The 22293-nt window shown below is 49.6% G+C and overlaps 11 protein-coding genes across 11 annotated transcripts; 7 read left to right on the top strand and 4 right to left on the bottom strand.

The window, feature by feature from the left end:
- Positions 1 to 1145: 1145 nt before the first annotated feature.
- On the bottom strand, positions 1146 to 1616 carry BO86DRAFT_104850 (uncharacterized protein). Its single transcript, XM_025665887.1, has one exon. The coding sequence runs from the start codon at positions 1518 to 1520 to the stop codon at positions 1242 to 1244; it is 279 nt and encodes a 92-aa protein (XP_025526926.1). The 5' UTR covers positions 1521 to 1616; the 3' UTR covers positions 1146 to 1241.
- A 1552-nt stretch (positions 1617 to 3168) lies between these two features.
- BO86DRAFT_419520 (putative DUF814 domain protein) lies at positions 3169 to 4087 on the top strand (the record flags this gene model as incomplete). The annotated part of the gene is made up of 4 exons (XM_025675127.1): positions 3169 to 3241; positions 3305 to 3339; positions 3481 to 3607; positions 3687 to 4087. The coding sequence occupies 4 exons, from the start codon at positions 3169 to 3171 to the stop codon at positions 4085 to 4087; spliced, it is 636 nt and encodes a 211-aa protein (XP_025526927.1).
- Positions 4088 to 4671: 584 nt separating this feature from the next.
- BO86DRAFT_389756 (putative Golgi matrix protein) lies at positions 4672 to 6893 on the top strand. The gene is made up of 7 exons (XM_025672217.1): positions 4672 to 4784; positions 4858 to 4994; positions 5061 to 5483; positions 5541 to 5976; positions 6038 to 6317; positions 6401 to 6507; positions 6570 to 6893. Exons 1-7 carry the CDS (start codon positions 4775 to 4777, stop codon positions 6788 to 6790), a joined length of 1614 nt encoding a protein of 537 aa, XP_025526928.1. The 5' UTR covers positions 4672 to 4774; the 3' UTR covers positions 6791 to 6893.
- Positions 6894 to 6918: 25 nt separating this feature from the next.
- On the top strand, positions 6919 to 8263 carry BO86DRAFT_105056 (guanylate kinase). The gene is made up of 4 exons (XM_025665888.1): positions 6919 to 7146; positions 7203 to 7313; positions 7453 to 7655; positions 7741 to 8263. Exons 1-4 carry the CDS (start codon positions 7047 to 7049, stop codon positions 8011 to 8013), a joined length of 687 nt encoding a protein of 228 aa, XP_025526929.1. The 5' UTR covers positions 6919 to 7046; the 3' UTR covers positions 8014 to 8263.
- On the bottom strand, positions 8129 to 10060 carry aspD (septin aspD). The gene is made up of 6 exons (XM_025672218.1): positions 9691 to 10060; positions 9493 to 9621; positions 9351 to 9432; positions 9156 to 9293; positions 8887 to 9100; positions 8129 to 8834 (listed from the first exon to the last, which is right to left on the bottom strand). The coding sequence occupies exons 1-6, from the start codon at positions 9818 to 9820 to the stop codon at positions 8496 to 8498; spliced, it is 1032 nt and encodes a 343-aa protein (XP_025526930.1). The 5' UTR covers positions 9821 to 10060; the 3' UTR covers positions 8129 to 8495.
- Positions 10061 to 10249: 189 nt separating this feature from the next.
- On the top strand, positions 10250 to 11046 carry BO86DRAFT_389760 (mitochondrial 54S ribosomal protein bL32m). Its single transcript, XM_025672219.1, has 2 exons — positions 10250 to 10696; positions 10759 to 11046. The coding sequence occupies exons 1-2, from the start codon at positions 10339 to 10341 to the stop codon at positions 10794 to 10796; spliced, it is 396 nt and encodes a 131-aa protein (XP_025526931.1). The 5' UTR covers positions 10250 to 10338; the 3' UTR covers positions 10797 to 11046.
- Positions 11047 to 11121: 75 nt separating this feature from the next.
- Positions 11122 to 12813, top strand: BO86DRAFT_340098 (SKI complex subunit WD repeat protein SKI8). Its single transcript, XM_025669034.1, has 7 exons — positions 11122 to 11268; positions 11337 to 11373; positions 11436 to 11696; positions 11761 to 11930; positions 11987 to 12080; positions 12154 to 12340; positions 12397 to 12813. Exons 1-7 carry the CDS (start codon positions 11266 to 11268, stop codon positions 12578 to 12580), a joined length of 936 nt encoding a protein of 311 aa, XP_025526932.1. The 5' UTR covers positions 11122 to 11265; the 3' UTR covers positions 12581 to 12813.
- Positions 12754 to 13743, bottom strand: BO86DRAFT_363524 (kinetochore Spc25 family protein). The gene is made up of 2 exons (XM_025669976.1): positions 13433 to 13743; positions 12754 to 13366 (listed from the first exon to the last, which is right to left on the bottom strand). Exons 1-2 carry the CDS (start codon positions 13662 to 13664, stop codon positions 12822 to 12824), a joined length of 777 nt encoding a protein of 258 aa, XP_025526933.1. The 5' UTR covers positions 13665 to 13743; the 3' UTR covers positions 12754 to 12821.
- A 91-nt stretch (positions 13744 to 13834) lies between these two features.
- BO86DRAFT_340103 (uncharacterized protein) lies at positions 13835 to 17349 on the top strand. The gene is made up of 4 exons (XM_025669035.1): positions 13835 to 14195; positions 14252 to 15442; positions 15506 to 16193; positions 16260 to 17349. The coding sequence occupies exons 1-4, from the start codon at positions 14093 to 14095 to the stop codon at positions 17248 to 17250; spliced, it is 2973 nt and encodes a 990-aa protein (XP_025526934.1). The 5' UTR covers positions 13835 to 14092; the 3' UTR covers positions 17251 to 17349.
- A 154-nt stretch (positions 17350 to 17503) lies between these two features.
- On the top strand, positions 17504 to 18510 carry BO86DRAFT_389765 (copper metallochaperone ATX1). Its single transcript, XM_025672220.1, has 3 exons — positions 17504 to 17758; positions 17819 to 18060; positions 18187 to 18510. Exons 2-3 carry the CDS (start codon positions 17973 to 17975, stop codon positions 18336 to 18338), a joined length of 240 nt encoding a protein of 79 aa, XP_025526935.1. The 5' UTR covers positions 17504 to 17758; positions 17819 to 17972; the 3' UTR covers positions 18339 to 18510.
- Positions 18511 to 18517: 7 nt separating this feature from the next.
- On the bottom strand, positions 18518 to 21968 carry BO86DRAFT_105523 (DUF2293 domain-containing protein). The gene is made up of 6 exons (XM_025665889.1): positions 21728 to 21968; positions 21551 to 21670; positions 21180 to 21470; positions 20338 to 21090; positions 18903 to 20254; positions 18518 to 18823 (listed from the first exon to the last, which is right to left on the bottom strand). The coding sequence occupies exons 1-6, from the start codon at positions 21860 to 21862 to the stop codon at positions 18697 to 18699; spliced, it is 2778 nt and encodes a 925-aa protein (XP_025526936.1). The 5' UTR covers positions 21863 to 21968; the 3' UTR covers positions 18518 to 18696.
- Between the last annotated feature and the right edge of the window lie 325 nt (positions 21969 to 22293).

Consider the following 22293-nt stretch of genomic DNA (forward strand, 5'->3'; position numbering starts at 1 on the left):
CTCCCTCCCTGGTCTTTCTTTTGATTAGAGTTCCTTGACCGTTGCAAAAGAGGCGTTGGACCATAATATGCTTTACTTTACTGCTAGCCGTTGCCGATATTAACTAACTTCGTACTGGATGGATGCACTGCATCACAGGCATTTATTCTGCCTTACCATTCTGCTGTCCGTCACCTTACCCTTTCGGGCCCTGAATCAGGTTCTCTAAAAATATTACATCGCCCATGTTAACACTGAAAGGGTGGAAAGAAAAGCTAATTCGTGTCTTGTCTTGTCTTATCTTTCTTTCTTCCTGTTTTCTTTCTTTCTTTCTTCCCTTTTTTCTCTCTTTTTGTTGTTCTTTTATTTTTTTCCCCTTTGGTTGTCTGGCCATGTGGCAGGTGGGGTTTCGTACGGGCTCACCCGCTGTAGCAGCATCGAGACCTAACCCTTGGCGTAACGGTTTTCTTCCTTTGGGTTTATTCTCGAGTTGGGAAAAGCGTCCGGTCAGATGTGGAACTCGACGGTACAGTGGATAGGGTTGCGAACTTTGTGAACCTGGCCGAAACAAGCCGCGTAGATGGAGGGTCGTGGTCGGGTTAGTTGGTTCATACTTTGTAGTGGTTACGTATTTACAGTCTTACGAGTCACGAGTCATCTTACCACCACCACCACCACCACCACCACCGATCGGTGGACGTCCGGTAACTACGGGTAATCCGCCTAGGCACAGCCGGCGCTTGCACGAATTGAGTAACTCCAGGTGGTTCCGCCCACAGTTGATAACCTGGTTCGTTCCCTACAAACTTCTTACTGATTTCTCTGGCCGGTGGATTCGGCCGGAAAAAAGTGACCTGATCAGGGCAATCGATGAAAGAAACTAAATCCAAAGAAGAAACCAGAAAAGATTACCTAGTACTTCCAATGTCTGAAGCACCAGGGATGGACCCAGAAAAACTTTATCGGAGAACGAACTACGTAATGTTGTCAACACGGAGGGTTGAACACCCTGATGATAAACCGGGAGACGGTCCCTTCTCACCCTTATTGGCATACTCTCCATCATGGTGAAATGCCACAATACATCACTTAAGTATGGAATTTGGATCCTGAAACCGTCCCTCTAAGAGCTTTTCACAAAGCGAGTTGAGTTTCTGATATGCGCTCGGGATAATTCGAGGAACAGTCCAGTGGAGGGAGACTGCTCCCGGGCGGCTCGGAGCTTCTGGGGTCGATGTGTATTGAGTGCTCCGTACGGAGTACTAGTCTAGTGAGTAGTTTTCGCCTTCTGAATCAGGACTGTACGTATAGTGTAAATTACAACTCGCCCGCAGACCCGCCCGGTCCGGTGCATGAAAATAAGTGGGGATCAGGCAGTTTGCTGTGAGGCGATTTGGTCGGTGGCAGGCTGGACGGGTGTTCTGGTGAGAATAACTCGCATTGCCATCACATCCATGCTGCAATGGCGACCAATAACCCTTACATTGCTGGCAAGCAACGCTGTAGTGAGCGCATCGATAATGCTGCCGGTGGTTCAGCATCAACAGCCGCAGCAGCAGCAGCAGCACCTTTAACTACTACCTAGTAGGTCTCATTCTTTGAAAAAGTAGCCGCTTTCCAACCAAGGGAACTGGGCAGGACTGACTTTCTTTCCCCTATTCATGTTTGTTTCATGCCGCTCAAATGGAAAAGGTACTAGGTAGGCAGCGACGGTCAGTTGTGGGCGGGCAAAGTTTAATCTGCGCCGACAGACAACAAACAAACCAACCTGCAAGTACTCGTGGAAGTACTCGGCAGCAACCTAGTACTAAACGAAGTACGTAGTCTAGACGTATGTATGTATGTACTGTACAACATAATAGTATGATCATAGTGGCCACTTTGACCAGGGGTCTTCTTGCATTCCAACTTCCAAGCGACCCTCGTACCGGCCGGGTACGCGCTTCAAAACCCTGGCAGTTTGCTGTCGGCATGGGTCATGGCTAACGGCAAATGGCTACTGGCTCTCCTCTCTTCAACGGCCTTGCACTAGTTAGGTCGGGAAAAGGGTGCACGACGTGATATCGATGCTGGCTAAACGAAACAAGTAAGGTAGACATTCTACTAGGTACAGTACTAGGTAGTGACAGCCCCGAGTCCTACTTGACGTGCTTCTTACCTCCGCTCTAGGTCGCTGATTGATTAATTGACCCATGTCTTCTGCAGCTGAGGCCGTTTGCCCTGCTGTGAACCGTATCACTTAATTCCAACTTCCCTGTATGTATGTAAGTACTCCGTCCTTCCTGGCAGTTTGTCCAGCCTTCTCTTTTCTTGCCAAGAGGTAGATTGGAACATGTCGCTGTATGATCGGACCCCCCCCCCCCAAGACTCGACTGATTGGCCACCAAGCTACAATAACAGCAGTTTGGTGGTTAATCGACATACAACTGCACTTGCGTAAGGAGCGAATTTTGAAGTCAAGGTTGGGTAGTCAGCCTGCATCCCCACAACACAGTCACGATGCTACTGTCTCTTGACGCAAGCTTCCAGCCTGTACTCAGCCAGTATCATAATCACGCCCCGAAGACTGTATGACAGATATCGTGGTCGTGTTGGCTCCGATAGGTCCCACGAAAGTCTTACGACGAAGTCTAAATAAACGCTCTGCCATTGGCCGGTAACTTCAAGACATGCGAGGTTGATTCAGGGGATGGCCAGACCCCATTCAAAACTCGGCCTTGATTAGACAGGACAGTGCATCAAGCACTTAAACTCCGCCGTACGATCGAAGGGGCCAACCCGATCACAGAAAGTCCGCCGACTTTCCTTCCTAAGCTGTTATCTAGGACAAGTGAGGTAAATTATAACCGTACAGATGGTCAAGCTGGTGAATTTTTAAATGAAAAATCGCATATACGCACCGGAACCATATGCTTCATTTCCTTGTGACGCATTCAGGCCTTTGTCCAACATGCTCGAGTAACCGAGTAGTTGTAGTTCGTTAAGTAGTTTACTCATTGTAAGTGGTCATCTACTTGAGTATTACTGAGTAAGTAGATAAAAAAAAAGATGACTAATCACATGTTTTGTCTCTTCATTAGTTCGGAGTCGGTGATTGTCCCCGGAATTCTTTTGCCCCGCTATTCCCTCGCAGCAGCAACAGCTTCAGTTTGCTTCTTATTTCAAAAATCCGGTGGCCTGTCTGGCATAATGGTTTACTATTTCACATCGAATGTGGTTCAACCCGCAGCCTTTATCTATGTCGGAAAGGATAAATTCGAAAGTATGATGGGCTTTTCTATATCCATGAGATTGTGCCGAGACTCTAATAATTGACTTGGAACAGATGAGGACCTCATTAAATTTGGGTTAGAGAGTGATGTCTGGTAATCTGACCTTGTGCTGTGAATATCCGAGAATGTGCATCAAGTGAGCTAATATCTTTTTGCGTCTCGGCTAGGGTTTGTCTCTCTTCGTCGCGCAGCAACCTAGCTTCCGAAGACACCCTAACTCAATCATTAGTTCCATGTGGATAACCTGTCTAGTGCCCATGTGTACCTTCGCCTTCGTGATGGAGAAACATGGGATCAAATTCCTCAGGCGCTTCTCGAAGATTGTGCCCAGCTCACGAAGGCGAATTCAATCGAAGGTCAGAAATATTTCGTCAGGAACGGGTACCGGCGAGAACCAACAAGCAAGTCAGCGGTGGAGACTAAAAAAGCTTACAGGGAACAAGAAGGACAATATCACAGTGATCTATACACCGTGGTCAAATTTAATGAAGGATGGATCCATGGCAGCTGGCCAAGTCTCTTTCCACAACCATAAACTGGTGCGCAAGGTGTTTGTCCGACAGCGAGAAAACCCTATCGTCAACCGCCTGAACAAGACACGCATTGAAAAGTTCCCTGATCTCAAAGCCGAAAAAGACGAGTTCTTGAAAAAGAAGAACAAGGAGGAACGCAAATTGAGAGAGGAGCAACGCATAAAGGAGAAACTGGAAAGGAGGGAACGCGACCAGTTGAAATGGCAAAAGGAACATGCTTACGATGACCTCATGAGCGAGGAGAACATTCAAGGCAGCAGCAACTATGACCGGGACGCTGACTTTTATGACGACTTCATGTGAAGGAGAAGGCATACAGTGAATTGCCATGTTGTCTCTCTAATGGCCGTCGTCGGCTTGCCGCATGCTATACTATCGACGAAACAACATAACTTGGTACTTATCACAAAGCATCCAATCGAAGTGCATCAACGGAAGGTGAATACTGGGCCTTGTTCCGTGGTCGCGAAATCCCCATCAAATGGCTAGGAAGCGCATAGCCCAGAACACGCATATCAACTCGTGTCTCAACTCGACCTGATCAGTGCCGGGGAACTGGTGTTGAGAGTGGCTGGGAGCCGGCCACTGGCATACTGCCTGTCGCTATCCCACAACAGCGTGGCAGATTGAACTTCACCTAAAGGGACATCATAGCATGCTTATAAGCTGTACATTGCATGTGAACTTAGTAGAATAAACTAGGCAGAATATGGAATCGAATCTGAATGCACAGGTGATGCAGCATACAAAGAGAGCGAAACTCCGTTTTAGCTCCTTCGTAGTGCCGGCTCATACTGTTGGGTGTGGTAATTCGGCGTAACTAAGCGAGAGCTGCGGACTGCGGAAGCAACCTCCCTGCGCTAGCGATGTTGACAGCTATGGTCGGACCCTCACCATAGTACGTACTCCTGTACAACAAGTTCAGTGACCATAACACCAGCTTTGATTTAACCGCGCCTCAGTCACGTCTTGCTACTCAACAAAGTGAAGATGCCTGAAGGTTCGTCTTCAATTGTGCATATTCACAACTTCTTCTAGCTTATCCCGTCGTTTCCGCTGATACTCCCCCATAGGCGCAAAGTCAAAGAACAAGAAGAAAGCCAAGGGTGCCACCGGCCCCAAGGGAATTGAGGGCAAGGCTCTAAACAAAATCCAAGGCAATGGTCAGGACCGAGCCCCGGAGGACACCGAGGCAGCCGCGCAACCAAGCGTAAGGGCACCCCCGTTTACCCCTCACCCCCGAATGCCCACCTGAGCTGATTATGTGACGAAACAGGAGAGCGACAACGATAAGAATGATTCTACCGAGGCCCTAGTTGCCAAAGAGAGCGCAGATAGAGATGAACCAACCGGAGATTCACCGACTGAGACGACTGACGATCGGACAATTACTTCGACTAGCCATCCGACTAACCCCACAGGCCATGGGAGCGATCCCACCAGCTCCGAGGCTCTCCAGTCCAACGACCGGTTTGATGCCCTAGTTCGAGATCGGGATACTTTACGCGCGGAAGTGGCAGACATGCGCAAGTCATTGGAGGAAATCCAGTCGAAACACCACGCGGAGATGGAAGCTCTGCAGGGGAGGATAGATGACGCCGAAAACAAGAAAGAACATGCAGAGTTGCAATTCCAGAAGCTCCTGGAAAGAGTGAACACAATCAAGTCTCAACTTGGCGAGAGATTGAGGGAAGATGCTGTATGTCTTCGGCACTTGCATTCCAGTGCTATTCCCAAGCATACTAACTCATAATAGGAAGAGCTTGCACAGGCTAGATCGAAGATTGATGAATTGGAGGAGGAAAACACAAGCATCAAGAATCGATTCCAAGCGAAGTGTGGCGAGCTCGAGCGGTTGTCGGAAGACAGTAGGAACATGTCACAGGAGCTTTCGACCTTGCGAGACCGTACAAATCTGTCCCAGCAAAATTGGTTGAAAGAGAAGGAAGAGCTCCTGGAACAAGAGAACTATCTTCAGTCAGAGTTCGAGCAAGCCAAGGAGGCCATGCACAACTGGGAAGTCCTCGCTATGGAGGAGCGGTCCATTCGGGAAACCCTCGAAGTGAAGGTGGTAGATCTCGAGGAACAGCTTGCAAGCGTCAAAGATGCCTACGAGAAAGCATCTACTGAACGTGACTCTCAGGTGGCTGCAGTAGACGGACTACAGCGAGCTCTGCAGGAAATCCAAACTAGTGAGAATAGCCCCTATCTCCGACATACTTCTTCTCCTGAATTGAAACTAATGATTTGTAGCGCGCAAACAGGAACTTCGTGAGCTCGTGGAGAATTCCGACGCGCAGCTCGAGGAGTTGAAGCAGAGTCTTCAAGAAGCAATGAAGAAAGCCCTCGACGCCGAAAAATCTCTTCAAGACGCTCAGGGCGAGCTCGAAAGAGTTCGGCCATTCGAGAAAGAAGTCAAAGAGAAGAACCTCTTGATAGGGAAGCTCAGGCATGAAGCGGTGACACTCAACGACCATCTGACGAAAGCTCTGCGCTTCCTCAAGAAAGGGAAGCCGGAAGACAACGTCGACAGGTGTGTTTTTTTTGCGCTACGACTATGGTCCTTGGCTGGCCTTGTAAGGCATTGACTGGTAATCTACTAACTCTTGTTTCTAGACATATCGTAACAAATCACCTCCTGCATTTTCTTGCTCTTGATCGGTCGGATCCCAAGAAGTTCCAGATCTTGCAACTCATTGCCGCGCTCCTTGGCTGGACAGATGGTTGGTCAACCATTCTTCTTGTATGATCTTACCATACTCGTGGCCACTAACGATCTGAACAGAGCAGCGTGAGCAGGCTGGTCTGGCGCGTCCAGGAACATCGAGCATTTCTGGAAAATTGAGAGTTCCAAGCACACCCATGCATCGTACGCCAAGCAGCCAAACCTTGGCTTCGGAATTCCTTGACAATGGGAACGCGAGTAAAGAATCATTGGCGGAGTTGTGGTCCAACTTCCTGGAGCAGGAGTCACAGAATGCGGAAATGACACATCCAAAGCCGTGAGGCTAGTTCCGCTTTCATCGAGACCGATAGTCTGTGGCCTTTCGGATTGAATTACTACTTGTGTGAATAACATTTGCGCCTCTATCGCATTCCGCCTCTTGCTGTAATTGTATGCGTGATAGAATGAGATAAGCTATGCTATATAGGCTGTCCGTTTGCGACAGACAGCACATGCCCCGTCGGTTCACCGCCTCATATTCTGCCGCATCTATTTTGTTGAAGTGTCAATTCAACGCTGATCAGTGTCTCGCATACCATGAATTGCTTAGCGACACCGCGAGTACAACTTTGCTCAAAGTACAATCATTTCTCACGGAGATATCCCTATTGCATTCCAAGAATGGCTTCTAGCGCTGGTCAGCTTCTCCCTTTTCACAAGGCAGTGGTATCTTTATTGACCGTGCGCGCGCAGTGCAAAAGTTCCGCCCCGTTGTGGTCTCCGGACCGTCAGGAACCGGAAAGTCGACTCTCCTGAAGAGGCTCTTTGCCGACTATCCGAACACCTTCGGCTTCTCAATCTCGCGTAAGTCCTTCTTCTATCCCCTCCTCCCCGCTCTTACCCAGCCGCTGTGAGATTGTGGCCGGACATTCCCCCGCATCCCCGCACACACATCAGTCTCCGAACCACAAAGGCATAGATTGCTGAAGGAATGCCTTCTTAGATACCACGCGAAGCCCTCGTGCGGGTGAGCAAGACGGCCGCGAGTACTATTTCACGACAAAGGAAGACTTTCTCGACTTGGTCAGCAAGCACGGCTTCATTGAACATGCGCAATTTGGAGGCAATCACTATGGTACTAGTGTCCAAGCTGTGAAGAACATCGCCGAGCAGGGTAGAATCTGCATTCTTGATATCGAGATGGAAGTATGTCGCTGCTGCTTCTGTTCATCTGATTGTGTTGACTTCAGAGAGTGCCTCGCTAACAGCTCGTTTTTCCTTTTCACTCCAGGGTGTGAAGCAGGTAAAGCGCACGGATCTCAATGCGCGCTTCTTGTTCCTGGCCCCTCCCTCGGTGGAAGAGTTGGAGAGGAGACTGCGTGGACGAAACACCGAGACAGAAGAAAGCCTGAAAAAACGTCTTGCGCAGGCTAAAAATGAGCTCGAATACGCCAAGGAGCCGGGCGCTCATGATAAAATCGTCGTCAATGATGACCTTGAGAAAGCTTATGCTGAGTTGAGGGATTTCATTGTCGACGGCGATAACTTTGGCGCTCAGCAATAGTGTGAGACCATCATTTACGCTGTATCTTATAGACGCACATAACGACTTCAACACTTGTCTGCTCATCGTCATTCATTTAGCTCAGAACCACCGGAATGGTTACACTGCCTTCCGACTTTCTGCATGAAGCGATCTACAATTATACTTCTCACTGGAGCCAAGATAAATAAATACATGAAACGACGATACGATTGATGCCTAGCGCTTCGTTGCTAGCTTTTATTTGATCTGCGACGAAAAGTCCATAGGAAATCACGAGGGCGTTAAAGTTACTCCCTCACAAATAATATTGTTCAAGTGACGACGGGTACGATCAAGGAATTATCAAGTTAAACAGGATATCTGTAGAAGCATGCCGAGATGAAGTTGTTGCTATGAGATTAAAACATTAAGGAAAGAAAAGGAAGAAAGTTACCCTGATTGGGCTCACTGCCCATGTTTGATCCACAGAAAGAAGCAAGGCCAAGCGAAATGCTTAGGTATCAATAGCCATTCATGGTCATGCGTTGCGAGTTACGGCTAAGCTCCCTGTCCGCTGAGGGGCTAATGGGCCGGCTGCTACCAGGATGGCCGCCAGCAGCACTGCTCTCCTTGAGTGCCAGAAGTTGCTTCGCACGGAATGTTTCGTAGTGAATCTGGCTCGTCGTCTCGATAAGGTCCTGAAGATGGGTGCGGGTAAGGAAGTTTCGGAGATAGACGAATTCGCAGTGATTCTCATCCTCCACGTTGATGACACCCCAGCGGTTTTGGCGGCCGCGAACTTGCTGGCCATTGACGACGATCGTTCTTTCACTACCAACTACAGCGAATGGAATGATGTCCTACATTGTCATTAGAACTGGAGGCACCATGGGACCTGAGGCGGTTACTGACCTTGATTTGAGCATTGACTGCACGCTCTTCGTCATCAAGCTCATCGTTGTCGTAGGGGTACATTTTCAGATTGTGGAAGGCGAACTCCTCCTTGATTCTTTCCTTGAACGCCTGGCGTTCCTCGAGAGTAAGCGAGTCGGCTTTAGCGATGACGGGAACCACGTTGACCACGTCAGAGAGCTTCTTCAAGACGACAATGTCGATGGGTTTGAGACTAGTTGGTACTTCATCAGTTTCTGTAAAATCAAGTTTAAGGTCACTATACTCACGCATGGCCAGATGGCTGGATGAAGAACAAGCAACAGTGGATGCGGGTGTCTTGGATATAGCGGTCACGCTGAGCAGTAAGCTCCTTTCGGAGATATGCGGAGTGTTGATCCTTGATGTACTTCACAATAGGATCCCAGCTAATCACAACGTTTGTCAGTTCGACTTTCGTGACTGATTTTGCTCGGTTGCTTTACCATCTGTCATTGTTGACCTGATCGCCGTAGCCCGGGGTGTCGACGATGTTTAGCCTAAGACGCACGCCATTCTCCTCAATGACTTGGGAAACCGATTATTAGTCTTATGGTCGGGCTTATCAGCGAAGAGTGAGGAACATACTGTGCGAGACAGTTTGGATTTCGGTGGTTGAACGAACGGGTTCGTTAGGGGCCAGGCGGCCTTTGGAGTCGATCAGGTGAGAAGCGAAGATAGTGTTGATCAAAGTCGACTTTCCCAGGCCGGTTTGTCCTATTCATATATATCAATGCCAGCCGTACACGAAGAATTGAGACTGTGCTCAGACGTGCTGCAACTCACCGACACACATCACATTGAACTGAAATCCACGCTTCAACAGCTTTCGCTCAATCTGAGAGGTGATACTGTCGAAACCGACATGACTACGAGGAAAGACCGATACAGGGGTGGAATTCGCCGCGGCAGCCATGGTGCTGGAAGAGAGAGAAGATGAAGGAGGGGATGTGGAGAATGGGCTGATAGTGGTCGTAGATAGTAGATTGGTATCTAGATAGTAGGAGTAGCAACCTCCAACAAAGTGTCGGTGGGGGGGGAAGCGAGAAGCAGTGGGCGAGGCCAAGGTGAAAACGAGAGACGAACAGCAGTCCTTCAACGAAAGGCCGAGGCAGGAGAAGTGAGTTCGAGGAAGGAACGAGACTGATGAAGCAAACAAGCGAGAGAGAGAGAGGGAAAGACGGACTGATGGATGCATTCCCCTTAAGTCGTTCCCTTTGGATTGCCGTTGTTGTCGCGACTCAGGGGGACCGCTAGTCTAGATTCAGATTAGCGGCTCTCCAGACCCCAATCGGGCCATCCGCCGCCAATTTGAAGCTTCAATTGAAGATTTATTTGTTTCCGCATTGAATCCGCTTGCCTATCAGTCCTGACGCTGCCCCCGTCCTGTGTGCTCCTTCACACCCCCTCATCCAAATCGTTCTCAGCGTCCCAATGTCCCTGCGACTGTTTTCCTCCCGTCTATCCGCCCAGGGGTTGTCCCCGGCCGGTTCACTTTCGCCGGCTCTCGCCAATGCCGCAGTCGATCGCTGGTCCCAATTCACACTCAATGCCTCCGCCGTGTCGCAGTCGCTCTTGAGACCGGCAGCAGTCACGCTCAACATCCCTGGAATCTTGTCTGATATCTGGGAATCCGTTCTCCGCGCCGTCCCGAAGAAGAAGACCTCCCATATGAAGAAACGTCATAGGCAGATGGCCGGCAAGGCATTGAAAGATGTCAAGAGTCTTAGCACCTGTTCAGGGTGTGGTCAAATCAAGCGCTCACATGTGCTGTGCCCGAATTGTGTTGCCAGTAAGTGTGACTACTTGAAAAGTGACTCGGGAGCCCATCTCATCAGTTAATTTCATTGTCAGGTATCAAGAAGCAATGGGGCCGCAAAAATACCGAATGAAGCGAACAGACGAGGTGGCTCGAAGTGATGATAGATGCTTGAATTATGTTTGGCTGGGATTGTATAATTATCGGGTCCATATGATGTGTAGGATAAAATGCTGTATGGCATTCGGCGTTTGGTCCAACTAATGGGTTCATGTTTTCTTCCACTTTTGTTCATTTTATATTTTTATCCTTCTCATTTTACTGTGTACCTTAAGAACCGTATCGTTCTTATGTCCTTCAATTCGATAGAGCCATTTGCAACCGCGAATTGGTGGTGGTAAAAAGAACTTGATGTTCCGTGCATGTACCCGCGTTTCATGATCTCATCCAGCCGCGTGCGCGATTGTCCCGCCATGGTTGTGATTTAGCCTTACGTCTTTGACAACACTCAGCTCCTGCAGCTAGCGACCAAGTTATCTCGACCCGCTCGTATCATTCTGTGTCTGTCAAGAATCAATGTCTTAAGCCGACTTGGAGCTGTCATGGTAATGTATACCAGAGACTGTCGTTTGTTCGCCGCTATTTATTCTAACTCCAAACCTGGCGGTTCTAGTCGAAGCAATATCTTTCCTGCGGTTCCGCAGGCAATGGTTCGTATGACCAAGTAGAACCTACCGTTTACTCTCAGGACCATGCTAAATATCATGCGTAGCACACCCTACTGACATCTACGGGCTCGCCGTGACCGATAAGTTCTGCTTGTCGGCATCTGGATCCTCTTCTCTGAAAGTCCATACGACGGTTGACCCTGACTTCCCACTGGTCCAATCCCTTGATGGCGCCCATAAACTTGGCTGTCATCATGTAGTGACCAACGCGAAAGGATCACGGGCAGCTAGCATTGGGTTTGGAGGTGAGATCGCGATTTGGTCTTGCCACGACGGCGTATGGGCGAAGGATAGCACCGCTCCAGGTAGGTATTTCTTATTGTCGGTCTGGGCCAGGCAATTCAAAGAGCTATACTGATCTGGTCGCAGCCAACCAGACTGGGTCTGCCGGCATCTGGGCAATCGCCTTGTCCGAGGATGGGCAATACCTTGCTGGTGTCAGCCAAGATGGGCACGTCAAGGTCTGGGACCTGAATGCCAGTGGTGAAGAGATTCGAGACTACGAAACCAAAGGCAGCTTCGGTACCTGCATAGATCTGGTAAAATCCGGGAGTCATCCATTCCTTGGTCAATTGAAGCTCACACGAGGCTGTAGTCCGCGGATGGTCGATTCCTTGCTAGTGGCCATGAAAATGGCAGTATCTACATCTTCAGCACTGAAACGGGCCGCATGCCATTCAGTTTATCAGGTAAAGGATCGATTCGCCACTATCTCTGCAAGCCGCAAGTGCTCTGACTATTTATCTCGTTTGCGACCGATAGGCCTTGTGAAACCCGTTAGAGCGGTTGCTTTCTCACCAGGAGGGAAGTTCCTTGCTGCTGCCGGAGATTCAAAGGTGATTGTACTATATGACACATCATCTGGTGAACAAGTAGCCAATCTATCGGGTCATACAGCATGGATTATGTCTCTTTCCTGGAGCAATACGGGAGAATACCTTCTCAGCGGGTAAGTACACCTGCGGTACACGCGCGCCTTCTGATAGTGGTCCTGACAATTAATAGCTCTTTTGATGGCAAAGTCAAGGTTTGGTCAATCGATGCTAGAGCGTGTGTAGCCACTCATTCTGAGACTGAGAAATCCATCTGGAGTGTGAGATGGCTGCCGAAGGTCGGGCGTTCGGAAGGATTTGCCACGGCCGGGGCGAGTCGAAGCATATCATTCTACCGCGAAGCTACAGGTGGTTGATCTCGACTCGCGTGTATGCATCCAGAATTGATAGAGGCTGATTGAAGAGTTCAAGCCAAGGGCGAAAGGTTATTTCCTTTCGGCCGCAGAAGACCCCCTCCCCCAATCTCTTGCCTATGTTCAAGTGTGATGTGGCTACGCTGGGATTTCTTACGCATATGGCTTGTATGCCTGCAAAGTTATTCAGGTGATATTTATAAGCATGTATCATCAAGCATTTCTGTCCGTCCAACGTAACTCGCTATTTCATTGTTTCGACAAACAACTTCCGCATCCTCTTGAGAAACCCACCAAAATCGCGATCTTCATTTACAATATCAAGTTCGCGCTCCAGCGCCTCCCGATCAACCTTGGGTCGCGTGTGGAAGACATCATAATCGCGACTGGCTGTTCCAAGCTCGAACCAAGCCTCGGCCTCCCAGTCTTTCTCTAGTAAATGTGTGTAAACAAACTTCAACCTATCTTCCCGGCCGGCCCCCTCGATTCGTAAACACAGATAATCTTGCCAAAAGTCTAGCTCCGGAACATTAAGCCGGGCCTGCTCATCAAGGTATTTGGCGTGCAATTTCTGCGCTTCTAATCTCTGATTGATCGTTTTCTGGGTCTCGTCGATTTGCTGCTTCAAGCGATCACGCTTAGCGAGCCGAGAGTCGCGCTCCAAGGTGACGGATGAGATGGCCGCATGCATCTCAGCGGCCTCCGCGGCTTCCTTTTGCAAAGTCTGCTGATGGGTTTGTGCTTTTAAATCGAGAATCTCGATATCCCTGTGTCTCATGCGCTCATCCTCTGGAAGGCGCGGTGTTAGCGGAAGGCAAATCACGACCTAACGCGTCCGACTGCGTGCTTGCTTACCCTGAAGCTCTGCCAACCCGCTTTTGAAATGATTCCTCTCTTCTAGAACTTGTTTCCGGCCTCTCTCAATAAAGGCATCAAAACGAGCTGTAAATTGAGCCATGCGATTGCGTAGGTCCTCAAAGCCAAAATTGATGCTGGGTAAGGAGTCGGCCATCGACGGCGCATCAGCCGACGCGAGAGGCGGGCGCATGCCACTCGTCGAAAGTGAGGGATCGAATGCGGTATTCATTCCGAATCTAGATATTAGTGAGCTAGAGGCGAGTCGATTGTTGATTGCGACGCGAGAGTGGAAAAGCTGGTTGTTTTCTTTGCGACTTCCATGGACGGACGCTAGTAAATGACAGTAAATCGTACTTGTTGCGGCGCAACCCCCGGGCCAAAAGCTTGGCATCGATGGATCTAGTATATTTTTTTTCGCAATCCGGTCCTGGTCTGTCTAGACCGAATTATCTCATGCAGCTACAAGACAAAGACACTTTATTGTAACGTTCGCATGGGTCCCGACTTGCCGGCTGCTCAGAGCCGCTTCATTTCAATGCCCTGCCCGAGACTTTGTCTTTCATCCCAATCTTATTAACACATTGGGTTCGGTGCTCGATATGCTCACGACTACACAGCCTCAGCTAGAGCATATTGCCCGGAGCAAGAACAGACCCAATGGATGAACAACCTCTAGGTGCTCTACAGTATGGGCACTTGGGACGACCGACGTATGATCCAGAAACTCAGACTTGGCTGTTTCCACGAACATTGGCCTCAAGTTAGTTGCCCGAGCCAAGAAATGCCTTCTCAGGCAAGACTGACCTCCGTTCGAAGATCTTCCCATCAGTTTTGCCGGTGTCAACAAACACACCGTCAGATCGCCTTTGACTGCACCTCAATCATCGTTGATCGAGAACAAAGGCCTCCTACCTCAAGTTTATCCCGAGCTTGCGGCCTGTTGGCCTCTTGCGTCAGACGAAAATACCTCGCATATCATCACGACAGCCAGCGAAATATGCGATCCCTCGGTTTCGTCCCTTCTGGATTTCGGTTACGCGGTAGACTTGGAGAATGGCGAGTCGGGGGCCCGCGGGGTGCCAATCGCGGTCGTTGCATCGGGAGAGTGCGGAAATGTTGTATCCTTTCGCAAACTCGAAGAAGATGCGATCGAGTTGAGACAAGAAAAAACAGCCAAGGCGCGTGTCACATCTATCGGAGACGTTGAAAAAGTCGACTGGTTCGTGGGAGGTGCAGCCGTTCGCCAGATCTGTTTCGCTCGAACGGTGGAAGAGCAAGCGACATGGATGGCAGTTCGTTCGCCTCAATTCACGGCTATCTTCAGACCGCAGTACCACAGGAATCTTGTTCCTACACCAGTTGCTCGACTACGTGACTATACATTGTCGAATGAGTGTCGCATGTCTCGCCTTGATGCCAACCCGGTGGTCGAAATCTCGATCTCACAAACTGGAGGGTTTGCACATGCAGACGTGACCTTCAATCCTTGGTATCAGAAACAACTTGGTATTGTTGATGTGCGAGGAAGATGGAGTGTATGGGACGTTTCTGGTCGGTACAATAAGAATAAGAGTAGTTGGATGACTGCATGCGTTAAAACCGGTTCGTTGCCATGGCTCGATATCGATGATTGTCAGGACGATGACCGCCCTCGTCATGACGGATGGGCGGCCATTGAATGGGTGGGAGATGTTAACAGCTTTATTGTTTGTGACCGGCGCTGCCCAATGTTATATCGGACGCGAGACGGCCAGGTATACCCATACTCCATTGAGCTCGGCTTAAAGAGGAAGTCCGAATGGATATTAGACGTCAAACGAAGCACCAGCAATGTATCACATGTTTTCATCTTGACAACATCCCGGATTTTTTGGCTGGCTCTTGCGCCCGAATCTGGTCCAGACACTAGCGATTCACGACCTGCAGTATGTCCGCAAATGTCATGGCGTCATTTTCGGGACCCTGAAGACACGACAATGCGGCTTGATTCTTTTCTTATACATGAAGGTAGAGCTCTCCAGCATGGCAGTCCATATGTAAGCTCAACAAAATGCTAACAGCTATCATCAGAATTTTATCTCATCCTCTACTCAAAACTGAACCCCTTTACACTCGTCTTCCCGTGTGCTTCTATACGTGATACCGAAGCAGAGACATTGACTTTACACGATCCATCGATTTTAGACATCCCACCGTCTGATATTCCTTCAGAATACCAGCTATCACCAAACAGTACCCAGTTTTCAACGCTTGTTATGAGAGAAACCGGTCACCTCTCATTGCCAGTCCGCAACAAATCTCACGATTGCAGAGCCAGCATTCTGAAGCTTTTTGCATTAGACTCGCATCTCTCTGTACATGAATTAGTCTATGTCGGACTTTCCCGCAACAGTGCCGCAGACGGGGACTCGCTACCCATAGATGTCTTGAAGGCCAAAAAGCGGGCTCCAGGAATGTTACGAACTCGGTCAACTACCTTCCAAGATGACTTCGTTACGCACGATTGGGACGAGTCAGCTTCGCGAAGTGGCGTCTTGACCTTGGATGCTGCAATGTCCAGTATCACACCACTTGCGTTTCCGCAGTGGACGCTTGATTATACTCAGATCTACGCCGTGGTAACTGGCAGGCTGGCACTAGCATCGAGCAAGAAGGGCGCTGATAAACGTATCGGCGATAGCCTCAGTAATATGGTTCAACAGCTGGAGGGGCTGCTTGCAGATGCCGAGGCTAGTGACAGGTTCAAAAACCAGACAGGGTGAGTCTGCTTCGAGAGATTTGGTCTCATAAAGTCCGCCTATGCACGAAACTAATCCTATGCAAGGCTTGAGCTCCTTGGTAGCGGCCTATTTTTGGATGATATTGATCAAGATGCGCAAGAATGGACCTCTTTCTGGTCACGCATTTCCCACAGCCGCCCAGGTCCTCTCAACCACGTCTATACCACGATTCAAGCCTCCAGTATCTTCAGTACGGTTATTTCTCAGTCCTTTGCAACGACCGATATTATCCAACCACTTAGCCCCATAGCACTATACGATGAATTGATCAACGAATGGCTTGGTTATCTACCTCACGTTATACCCGGGCGCACAAGGATCATGAAAGAACAAATTATCCGAGGCGTGGTAGCCGATCTGATTCTAGCACAATTCAGCATCCGAGGTGGGATAGGGCATGGTTCCAGGGATTCTGGACAAGCAGATACTGTAGTCCCATCTTCGTCCGCGGCAATACCGATTGACAATGAGGAAGGCCTATCCTCTGCTTTGTCTGGGGAGGACAACAAGGGTGCACCCAGAAGCAGCGGGTCAAGCAGGAAAAGTCGAGAGCCAGACGTGACTGAGCCTGAAACGCCAGCGAGTATAAGGCCACTGTACTCTAGTCTATCAGCTTTTACCAGCTTCAAGGGCGATCAGGTAATGAACTCCGGCACAGCAAGCATGCTACAACACTGGAGACCTGGAGTCAACCCCGCCGACTATAGCTGGCAAAGGAATGTAGCAGGAACACAAGGCATGACGGCAACTACTCCCAAGCGGCGGCATTCACGGAGAGGGACGGCATCGTTGCATGGAAGTCAACAAGCTGGCTTAACTCATCTTCCCACTCCTATCGTCACAGCTGACGCTGCTCGGGCTTGGGGAAGCCAGCCAGAACACCTCGAGCCGCCCAGCTTCCGGTTGCACAGCAGTCAGATGGCGGACCAGGATGTCTCGATGACACAAATCGAGCGCGGCATGTTTGGTGGTCGCGAGGCCGGGCGCAAAACCGTGGCGAAGGCGAAGAAGAAGAAGCGGGCGGCGGGCTTCTAGGGACTGATGAAGCTGTCATCTGCGAATTTGTCATCTCATGTAACTTAGTTAATTTTGATTCAGGCACGGTATGTGCCAGGATTATTAAGCCCACCGAGCAAAGGATGAGTGATAATTGCGTTTTTCTCTCCTTGTACTCATAATGTTCAGCCCCACCAGTAGGTAGCCAGACAGACCGAGAGGATACAAATAAGGGTTGCTCGCCGGGTCGAGTCGTTCATCTACGGAATACGTATTCATCTCCCTGCATCTCCCTGTCTAATTACTTTTAACAAAGAAGACAGAAAAAAAATTCGGGGGTCAGAACAACTCTTCCCTCCCTTTCCCTTTCCCACCATTTCCTACCCGGAAGACTGTCAACTTGGAGCAAGTTTCAGGTACAATCACTACTATCCCTTAGCTAGCAATTATTTGGCTTTCCGCCCCACCAGGCGTTTAAGCCCCTCCTTTCCCCCTTGCATCTCGAACCTTTAGCCCCGCCATCATTCTTTATCATTATTGACAGACAGTCCGTCGCGAAATCCAGCTTTCCTTTCCCCCCCCCTTCGAAACTAATTCAGACATACAGATCCTCGACCAGCAGAGAACCTCCCCTGATTTCTTCTGTAGACCGAAGAATTGAAAAGAGAAACCCAAACTAGAAATTCCGACCGCCACTGCACTCTTTTCCTTCTTGCCATTCGCGATAGGCGGCTCCCCCCCCCCTTCCTCCACCCGTCAACATGTCCGACCACCAGTACAAATTCGACGTCACCATGAGCTGCGGTGGTTGCTCCGGAGCCGTGGAACGAGTTCTTAAGAAGCTTGAGGGTATGTCTACCTAGTCTAGCCACCAAAAATACCGTTTCCAACTATGTTTTTTGTTTTTTTCTTTCCCCCGCAAAATCCTGCCCGAAACAATGGGCTGCAGTTCGTTAATTGAGAAGGAATCTTTAGGGGTCAAGTCCTTCGATGTGAGCCTGGAATCGCAAACCGCAACGGTTGTGACCGACTCCTCCGTGTCATATGAGACTGTGTTGGCGACGATCAAGAAGACTGGAAAGACAGTTACCGGGGGGAATGCGGATGGGCAGCCCCAGGGTGTTTGAACGTGAAGAGGACAATGGGCGTTTGATAATTTGGGTGCGATTATCAAGGATGCACCTATTGGGGGGCTGTACCGAGTGATTTTCATATTTATCCTTTCTCCTGATATATATGTGCTTTCCATCCTGCGTGTGTAAATTCCTTTCGTAAAAATCTGGAACAAGCACATATATCGTCTTCTACACTGATAGCATAAAGGAGAGTAGTATATTTCTTGGCGCATAGCTTCAATTTGTTACAGGATTGGGTATCATGTACGCTCCACTTGTAAGGTATGTATGTACTGTACATCACCATAGACATTTACACGGCGACCGGAATGTACAAAGTTGACACCGACCCCTCACATGGGTAACAATATCAATCCACGATAACAATGGTTCTGCCCTCTGGAACCGGAGGACGAGACCGTTCAGACTCTCTTACATAGGCAGGACACCGTGGTTCTTTGGTTCGTAAGCCGTAGCGTGGAGGCTCGAGGAGTTCCCTGCTACAAGTGTTACAGTTAGCTTCTGACGACCGGCAAGCTGTTATGAAACCAGGCGATTCATGTCCACTATCCATACCGTGAAAGTACCGTTGCCTCTCCGTAATACCTGTCAGTGTAACGGTTTGCAGCTTTTGAAGCATCATGCATCTGATGATAGCGCTGACTCCCGTCATCCACTACGCCATACCTCTGGATAGCGGATCTTGACCATGGATCCGCATGGGTGCGGTCCGGAAGGGGTCTTAGTTCCGGTCCAGCCTGCTGATTAACTTGTTGACTACCGTAGACAAGACCAACCCTATCCGATCCAGGACGGGTATAGTTTGTCTGAAGACGACGCTCCAACGGATAATCCAATGGCTCAGAGTTACTCGGGTCAATGGCACGAACAAAGTCATCGGCATAATGACCTTTTCTCTGAGGTGGCTCTTGGGGAGCAAAAGCATATCCCTGGTCTTTGCCACTCCATGTAGTTGGCTGTATCGTTTCCGCCTCGGGCAGCCTTAAGCGGTCATCATCGTGCTTGGGCACCTGCGGGTCATAATCATTTCTCACCATGCCGATGGCTTGAGCGGGCATCAGCCCTTCCTTGCTTTTATCCTCGACAAAGGCATACCGTAAGGTGGGCACAACACGGGACTCAGCCGGAGGCCTGTACTGAGTGGGTTTCTCACGGTCAGGTATATCAAATGTGGCATTGTCATGCTTGTGAGACATTTGACGTGAGAAACCCTCATTCCTGAGCCTAACACGGGTGGTATAGGATGGATATGAGTATTCCTCGGGCTGACGATCAGTAGCATGGGCATATCCAAACGGGTCTGCATGATTCCTACGGACAGAAGGGTTTTCTTGAATCGGAAGTCGTCCCGGAGGGACATATGCAGGTGAAGCCATCTGTTCCCCTGTACGAGCACTTCTCACAGTAGCAGAAGGAAGACTAGGGCGGATAGTTTCTGTTTGTATCGGCCGATAGAATGCGGTTCGTCGGCGCTTTGCTGTCTGGTATTGTAGAGTCTCATCGATATCTCGACGGAGAAAGTCCTGGGGAGATAGATGAGCGGGGGTTACAGAGCGGATTGCGAACCCTCCAGACATCCTCGTGGCAAGGTTCTCCACGGGGCCACAATTGGATCGTCCTAGTTCCGCGGGAAAGGGGTTCTCTATAGAGGGCAAGGCGTGATCCTCTGGGTGGGAGACTGTCCTGCTGTGGCCACGTTCCAGAGGTTTCTGCTGCTGTCCAACTGGATGTCCGGATACGTTTCTATGGCTACTCACAAAAATAGGGCCATTTGGTGACTCCTGGCGGGGGATAATCCGACTTTCTCCGTGAGATGGGCGCACTCGCTCCAAGGAAAGCCCACTGGGCTGTGGTGAAAATCTCTTTACCTGGTATGGTCTTTCAGTTGCATGAAGCAACGCATAAGGCTCGTTGTTGTTAGCATGAAGTCTTTAAGAAGTCGTCCCGAGAGATGTATTTGTGGGATTCGGATTGTCAAGGGCAAACTCACTTGATGCTCCATTGCAGGGTTTGCGTATGCCCTCTTCGACGCAGTGCTGAATGTTTCCACATTAGTTGTCACCTGGGATGGAACAGAGAATGTGCGCCTATCCTCGAGAGGGAAGAAGAGTGAATCTGTGCCAGACTCGGCCGTCTCTTGCAAGGGCTGTCGAGCGACCAATGGTCTTCGAAGTTGGGGGGAGTTACCAGGCGGCCTGCGTGGATTAGCCCCTTCCGCTATGTTTCTATATCTGTTAATGGCACGGTCCCATGCTTGGTATCGGCTGAATCCACGACGGTCAAGCTTGTCATTCTTAGGAATCTCCGGGACAAAACGAAATCCAGGCGGTGCGTCCTCGTCCGATATATCCAGCTGGGTGTCTCGTAGGCTAGACCTAGCATAAGTGACTGGGTTTGTCTGTAGTTCTTCGGCACGCGGGTTGCTAGAGACAACCACCACACTTTGGTCACGGTCGAAGGGCTGTATTGGCTCTTCCTCGGTGTCACTGTCTTCGTCATCAGATATCACAATGACTTCGCGGAAAACATCCTCAAGAACGATCTTTCCATTCTCATCATCACCCCGCCATTCGACCAACTTGGCCAAGGTAGGCTCTTCAACCGTGCTTCTCGCCTCGTGGAACGATGTCGCTTTCAACAAACGATCGTATTCCGTGTAAACATGACGTATGTGGGCCACAACTGCGAGCTGGGAGCGGCGGGCTAGGGGTAATTCAACCGCTGTGCCTACTTTGCGCTGACCCTGGAAACAGTTTCAGTATCTTTTGTCCAACACTTTTTGCTTCCCTGTTATGAGGCTCCAAGGCTTGTTTGTGATTATTATCCACATACCTTCTGGAAAGCAGTTTTTACAATTTGATTCAGGTCATTGTCCGGGATATTAGGGAAGAGATCCTTGATTACATCCCTTGCTTCGGTGTTGATTGTCGTCTGAGAAGCTTCTGAATTAGTACGCTTGCGGGCTTTGGTAATGGCAGAAGTCTGAAACTGCATTGTTTTCCCCGCTGTTGTAAGGTGGAGTCCCAGGTCCATACAGACTGTTGCGACAACAGCGCTGGGAAAGTGATATCCTATCCGGTGAACATGCTGGGATAGGTTGTGTGTGTGCATATGCGGTGTTGTCTATGAACCAACATTAGAAAAACGGAGCCGGGCTGCAGGAAAAGAGCATGTTAAGTTAAGGAGATGGCTGTCGGGCATACCGAAACAGCGAACACCTTCAAACTGTCCTTCCGACAGACTTCCTTACACGCAGTCGTGAGCTGAGGGTTGCCTGCAGGAATGAAGGTATAACCAGGAGGAGCTTTTGCTTCGAAAGATATCTAAAGTGGTTGTGTCAAGAATGCCCCGTGAGATATGAGCAAGACGAAAGAACATACGACACTGCGAAGTTTCTTCTTCTCCTGCGTAACGGATTCCAGAATCACTTTATGCTTGCGTACCGTCTTCTTGACGTTTCTGCTTGGCGCATGTCTGGCGAAGACCGAGTTGGCTCTTCGCGTAACTCGGACCATGGTGTTAGAGGAGAGGTCTTCTCACGTGTCTACATAAGACAGTCCTTCATTTTATTGACCCGAGTTCAGTTTGTCCAGGTATACACTGCATTGGTAGATAGCCCAGCGCCGAGAAACGATGATTATCAGACGGAGGAAGTCCAAGATGTGATAGATTTCTGCTGTCCCAAGAAAGGGGAAGATATGGTGAGACCAGTTTAGTCAAATCACATATGTCTACACAACAAGGCGCGCACTGGTACTCCGCAGCATTAATCACGGGCCAGCTCGAAGAGAGGGGTCCGGTAGGCGCGAAACACTTTGTTCTTTCGGTTGACCCTCGCTGCTGGAAAAGAATGAGAAGCACTGTGAGAGAAAGAATAGACAGCTTGATCGAAGTCCGCTTGGGATCGTGGGCAGGTAGTATGCTGGAGCGAGGGAGCAAGCAAGCC

This window comes from Aspergillus japonicus (assembly GCF_003184785.1).
Source record: "Aspergillus japonicus CBS 114.51 unplaced genomic scaffold BO86scaffold_29, whole genome shotgun sequence".
NCBI classification, from domain to species: domain Eukaryota; kingdom Fungi; phylum Ascomycota; class Eurotiomycetes; order Eurotiales; family Aspergillaceae; genus Aspergillus; species Aspergillus japonicus.

What these genes read in the sequence shown, in the direction of transcription:
- BO86DRAFT_104850 (XM_025665887.1), bottom strand. Translation starts at nt 1,520, where the DNA reads ATGCTGAACCACCGGCAGCATTATCGATGCGCTCACTACAGCGTTGCT.
- BO86DRAFT_389756 (XM_025672217.1), top strand. An exon ending in AGGCAGCCGCGCAACCAAGC is followed by an intron (nt 4,995 to 5,060) that starts GTAAGGGCACCC and finishes GTGACGAAACAG; the next exon opens with GAGAGCGACAACGATAAGAA. An exon ending in TCTGCAGGAAATCCAAACTA is followed by an intron (nt 5,977 to 6,037) that starts GTGAGAATAGCC and finishes AATGATTTGTAG; the next exon opens with CGCGCAAACAGGAACTTCGT.
- BO86DRAFT_105056 (XM_025665888.1), top strand. Translation starts at nt 7,047, where the DNA reads ATGAATTGCTTAGCGACACCGCGAGTACAACTTTGCTCAAAGTACAAT. An exon ending in AAGAATGGCTTCTAGCGCTG is followed by an intron (nt 7,147 to 7,202) that starts GTCAGCTTCTCC and finishes GTGCGCGCGCAG; the next exon opens with TGCAAAAGTTCCGCCCCGTT. An exon ending in CTTCGGCTTCTCAATCTCGC is followed by an intron (nt 7,314 to 7,452) that starts GTAAGTCCTTCT and finishes ATGCCTTCTTAG; the next exon opens with ATACCACGCGAAGCCCTCGT.
- aspD (XM_025672218.1), bottom strand. Translation starts at nt 9,820, where the DNA reads ATGGCTGCCGCGGCGAATTCCACCCCTGTATCGGTCTTTCCTCGTAGT. An exon ending in AATCCAAACTGTCTCGCACA is followed by an intron (nt 9,433 to 9,492) that starts GTATGTTCCTCA and finishes CGGTTTCCCAAG; the next exon opens with TCATTGAGGAGAATGGCGTG. An exon ending in ATCCAGCCATCTGGCCATGC is followed by an intron (nt 9,101 to 9,155) that starts GTGAGTATAGTG and finishes AGTACCAACTAG; the next exon opens with TCTCAAACCCATCGACATTG.
- BO86DRAFT_389760 (XM_025672219.1), top strand. Translation starts at nt 10,339, where the DNA reads ATGTCCCTGCGACTGTTTTCCTCCCGTCTATCCGCCCAGGGGTTGTCC. An exon ending in GTGCCCGAATTGTGTTGCCA is followed by an intron (nt 10,697 to 10,758) that starts GTAAGTGTGACT and finishes TTTCATTGTCAG; the next exon opens with GTATCAAGAAGCAATGGGGC.
- BO86DRAFT_340098 (XM_025669034.1), top strand. An exon ending in CTGCGGTTCCGCAGGCAATG is followed by an intron (nt 11,374 to 11,435) that starts GTTCGTATGACC and finishes TATCATGCGTAG; the next exon opens with CACACCCTACTGACATCTAC. An exon ending in CATGCCATTCAGTTTATCAG is followed by an intron (nt 12,081 to 12,153) that starts GTAAAGGATCGA and finishes TGCGACCGATAG; the next exon opens with GCCTTGTGAAACCCGTTAGA.
- BO86DRAFT_363524 (XM_025669976.1), bottom strand. Translation starts at nt 13,664, where the DNA reads ATGAATACCGCATTCGATCCCTCACTTTCGACGAGTGGCATGCGCCCG. An exon ending in CGGGTTGGCAGAGCTTCAGG is followed by an intron (nt 13,367 to 13,432) that starts GTAAGCAAGCAC and finishes CGCGCCTTCCAG; the next exon opens with AGGATGAGCGCATGAGACAC.
- BO86DRAFT_340103 (XM_025669035.1), top strand. Translation starts at nt 14,093, where the DNA reads ATGGATGAACAACCTCTAGGTGCTCTACAGTATGGGCACTTGGGACGA. An exon ending in TCCACGAACATTGGCCTCAA is followed by an intron (nt 14,196 to 14,251) that starts GTTAGTTGCCCG and finishes CTCCGTTCGAAG; the next exon opens with ATCTTCCCATCAGTTTTGCC. An exon ending in AGGTTCAAAAACCAGACAGG is followed by an intron (nt 16,194 to 16,259) that starts GTGAGTCTGCTT and finishes ATCCTATGCAAG; the next exon opens with GCTTGAGCTCCTTGGTAGCG.
- BO86DRAFT_389765 (XM_025672220.1), top strand. Translation starts at nt 17,973, where the DNA reads ATGTCCGACCACCAGTACAAATTCGACGTCACCATGAGCTGCGGTGGT. An exon ending in AGTTCTTAAGAAGCTTGAGG is followed by an intron (nt 18,061 to 18,186) that starts GTATGTCTACCT and finishes AGGAATCTTTAG; the next exon opens with GGGTCAAGTCCTTCGATGTG.
- BO86DRAFT_105523 (XM_025665889.1), bottom strand. Translation starts at nt 21,862, where the DNA reads ATGGTCCGAGTTACGCGAAGAGCCAACTCGGTCTTCGCCAGACATGCG. An exon ending in AGAAGAAACTTCGCAGTGTC is followed by an intron (nt 21,671 to 21,727) that starts GTATGTTCTTTC and finishes CAACCACTTTAG; the next exon opens with ATATCTTTCGAAGCAAAAGC. An exon ending in ACCCTGCAATGGAGCATCAA is followed by an intron (nt 20,255 to 20,337) that starts GTGAGTTTGCCC and finishes AACAACAACGAG; the next exon opens with CCTTATGCGTTGCTTCATGC.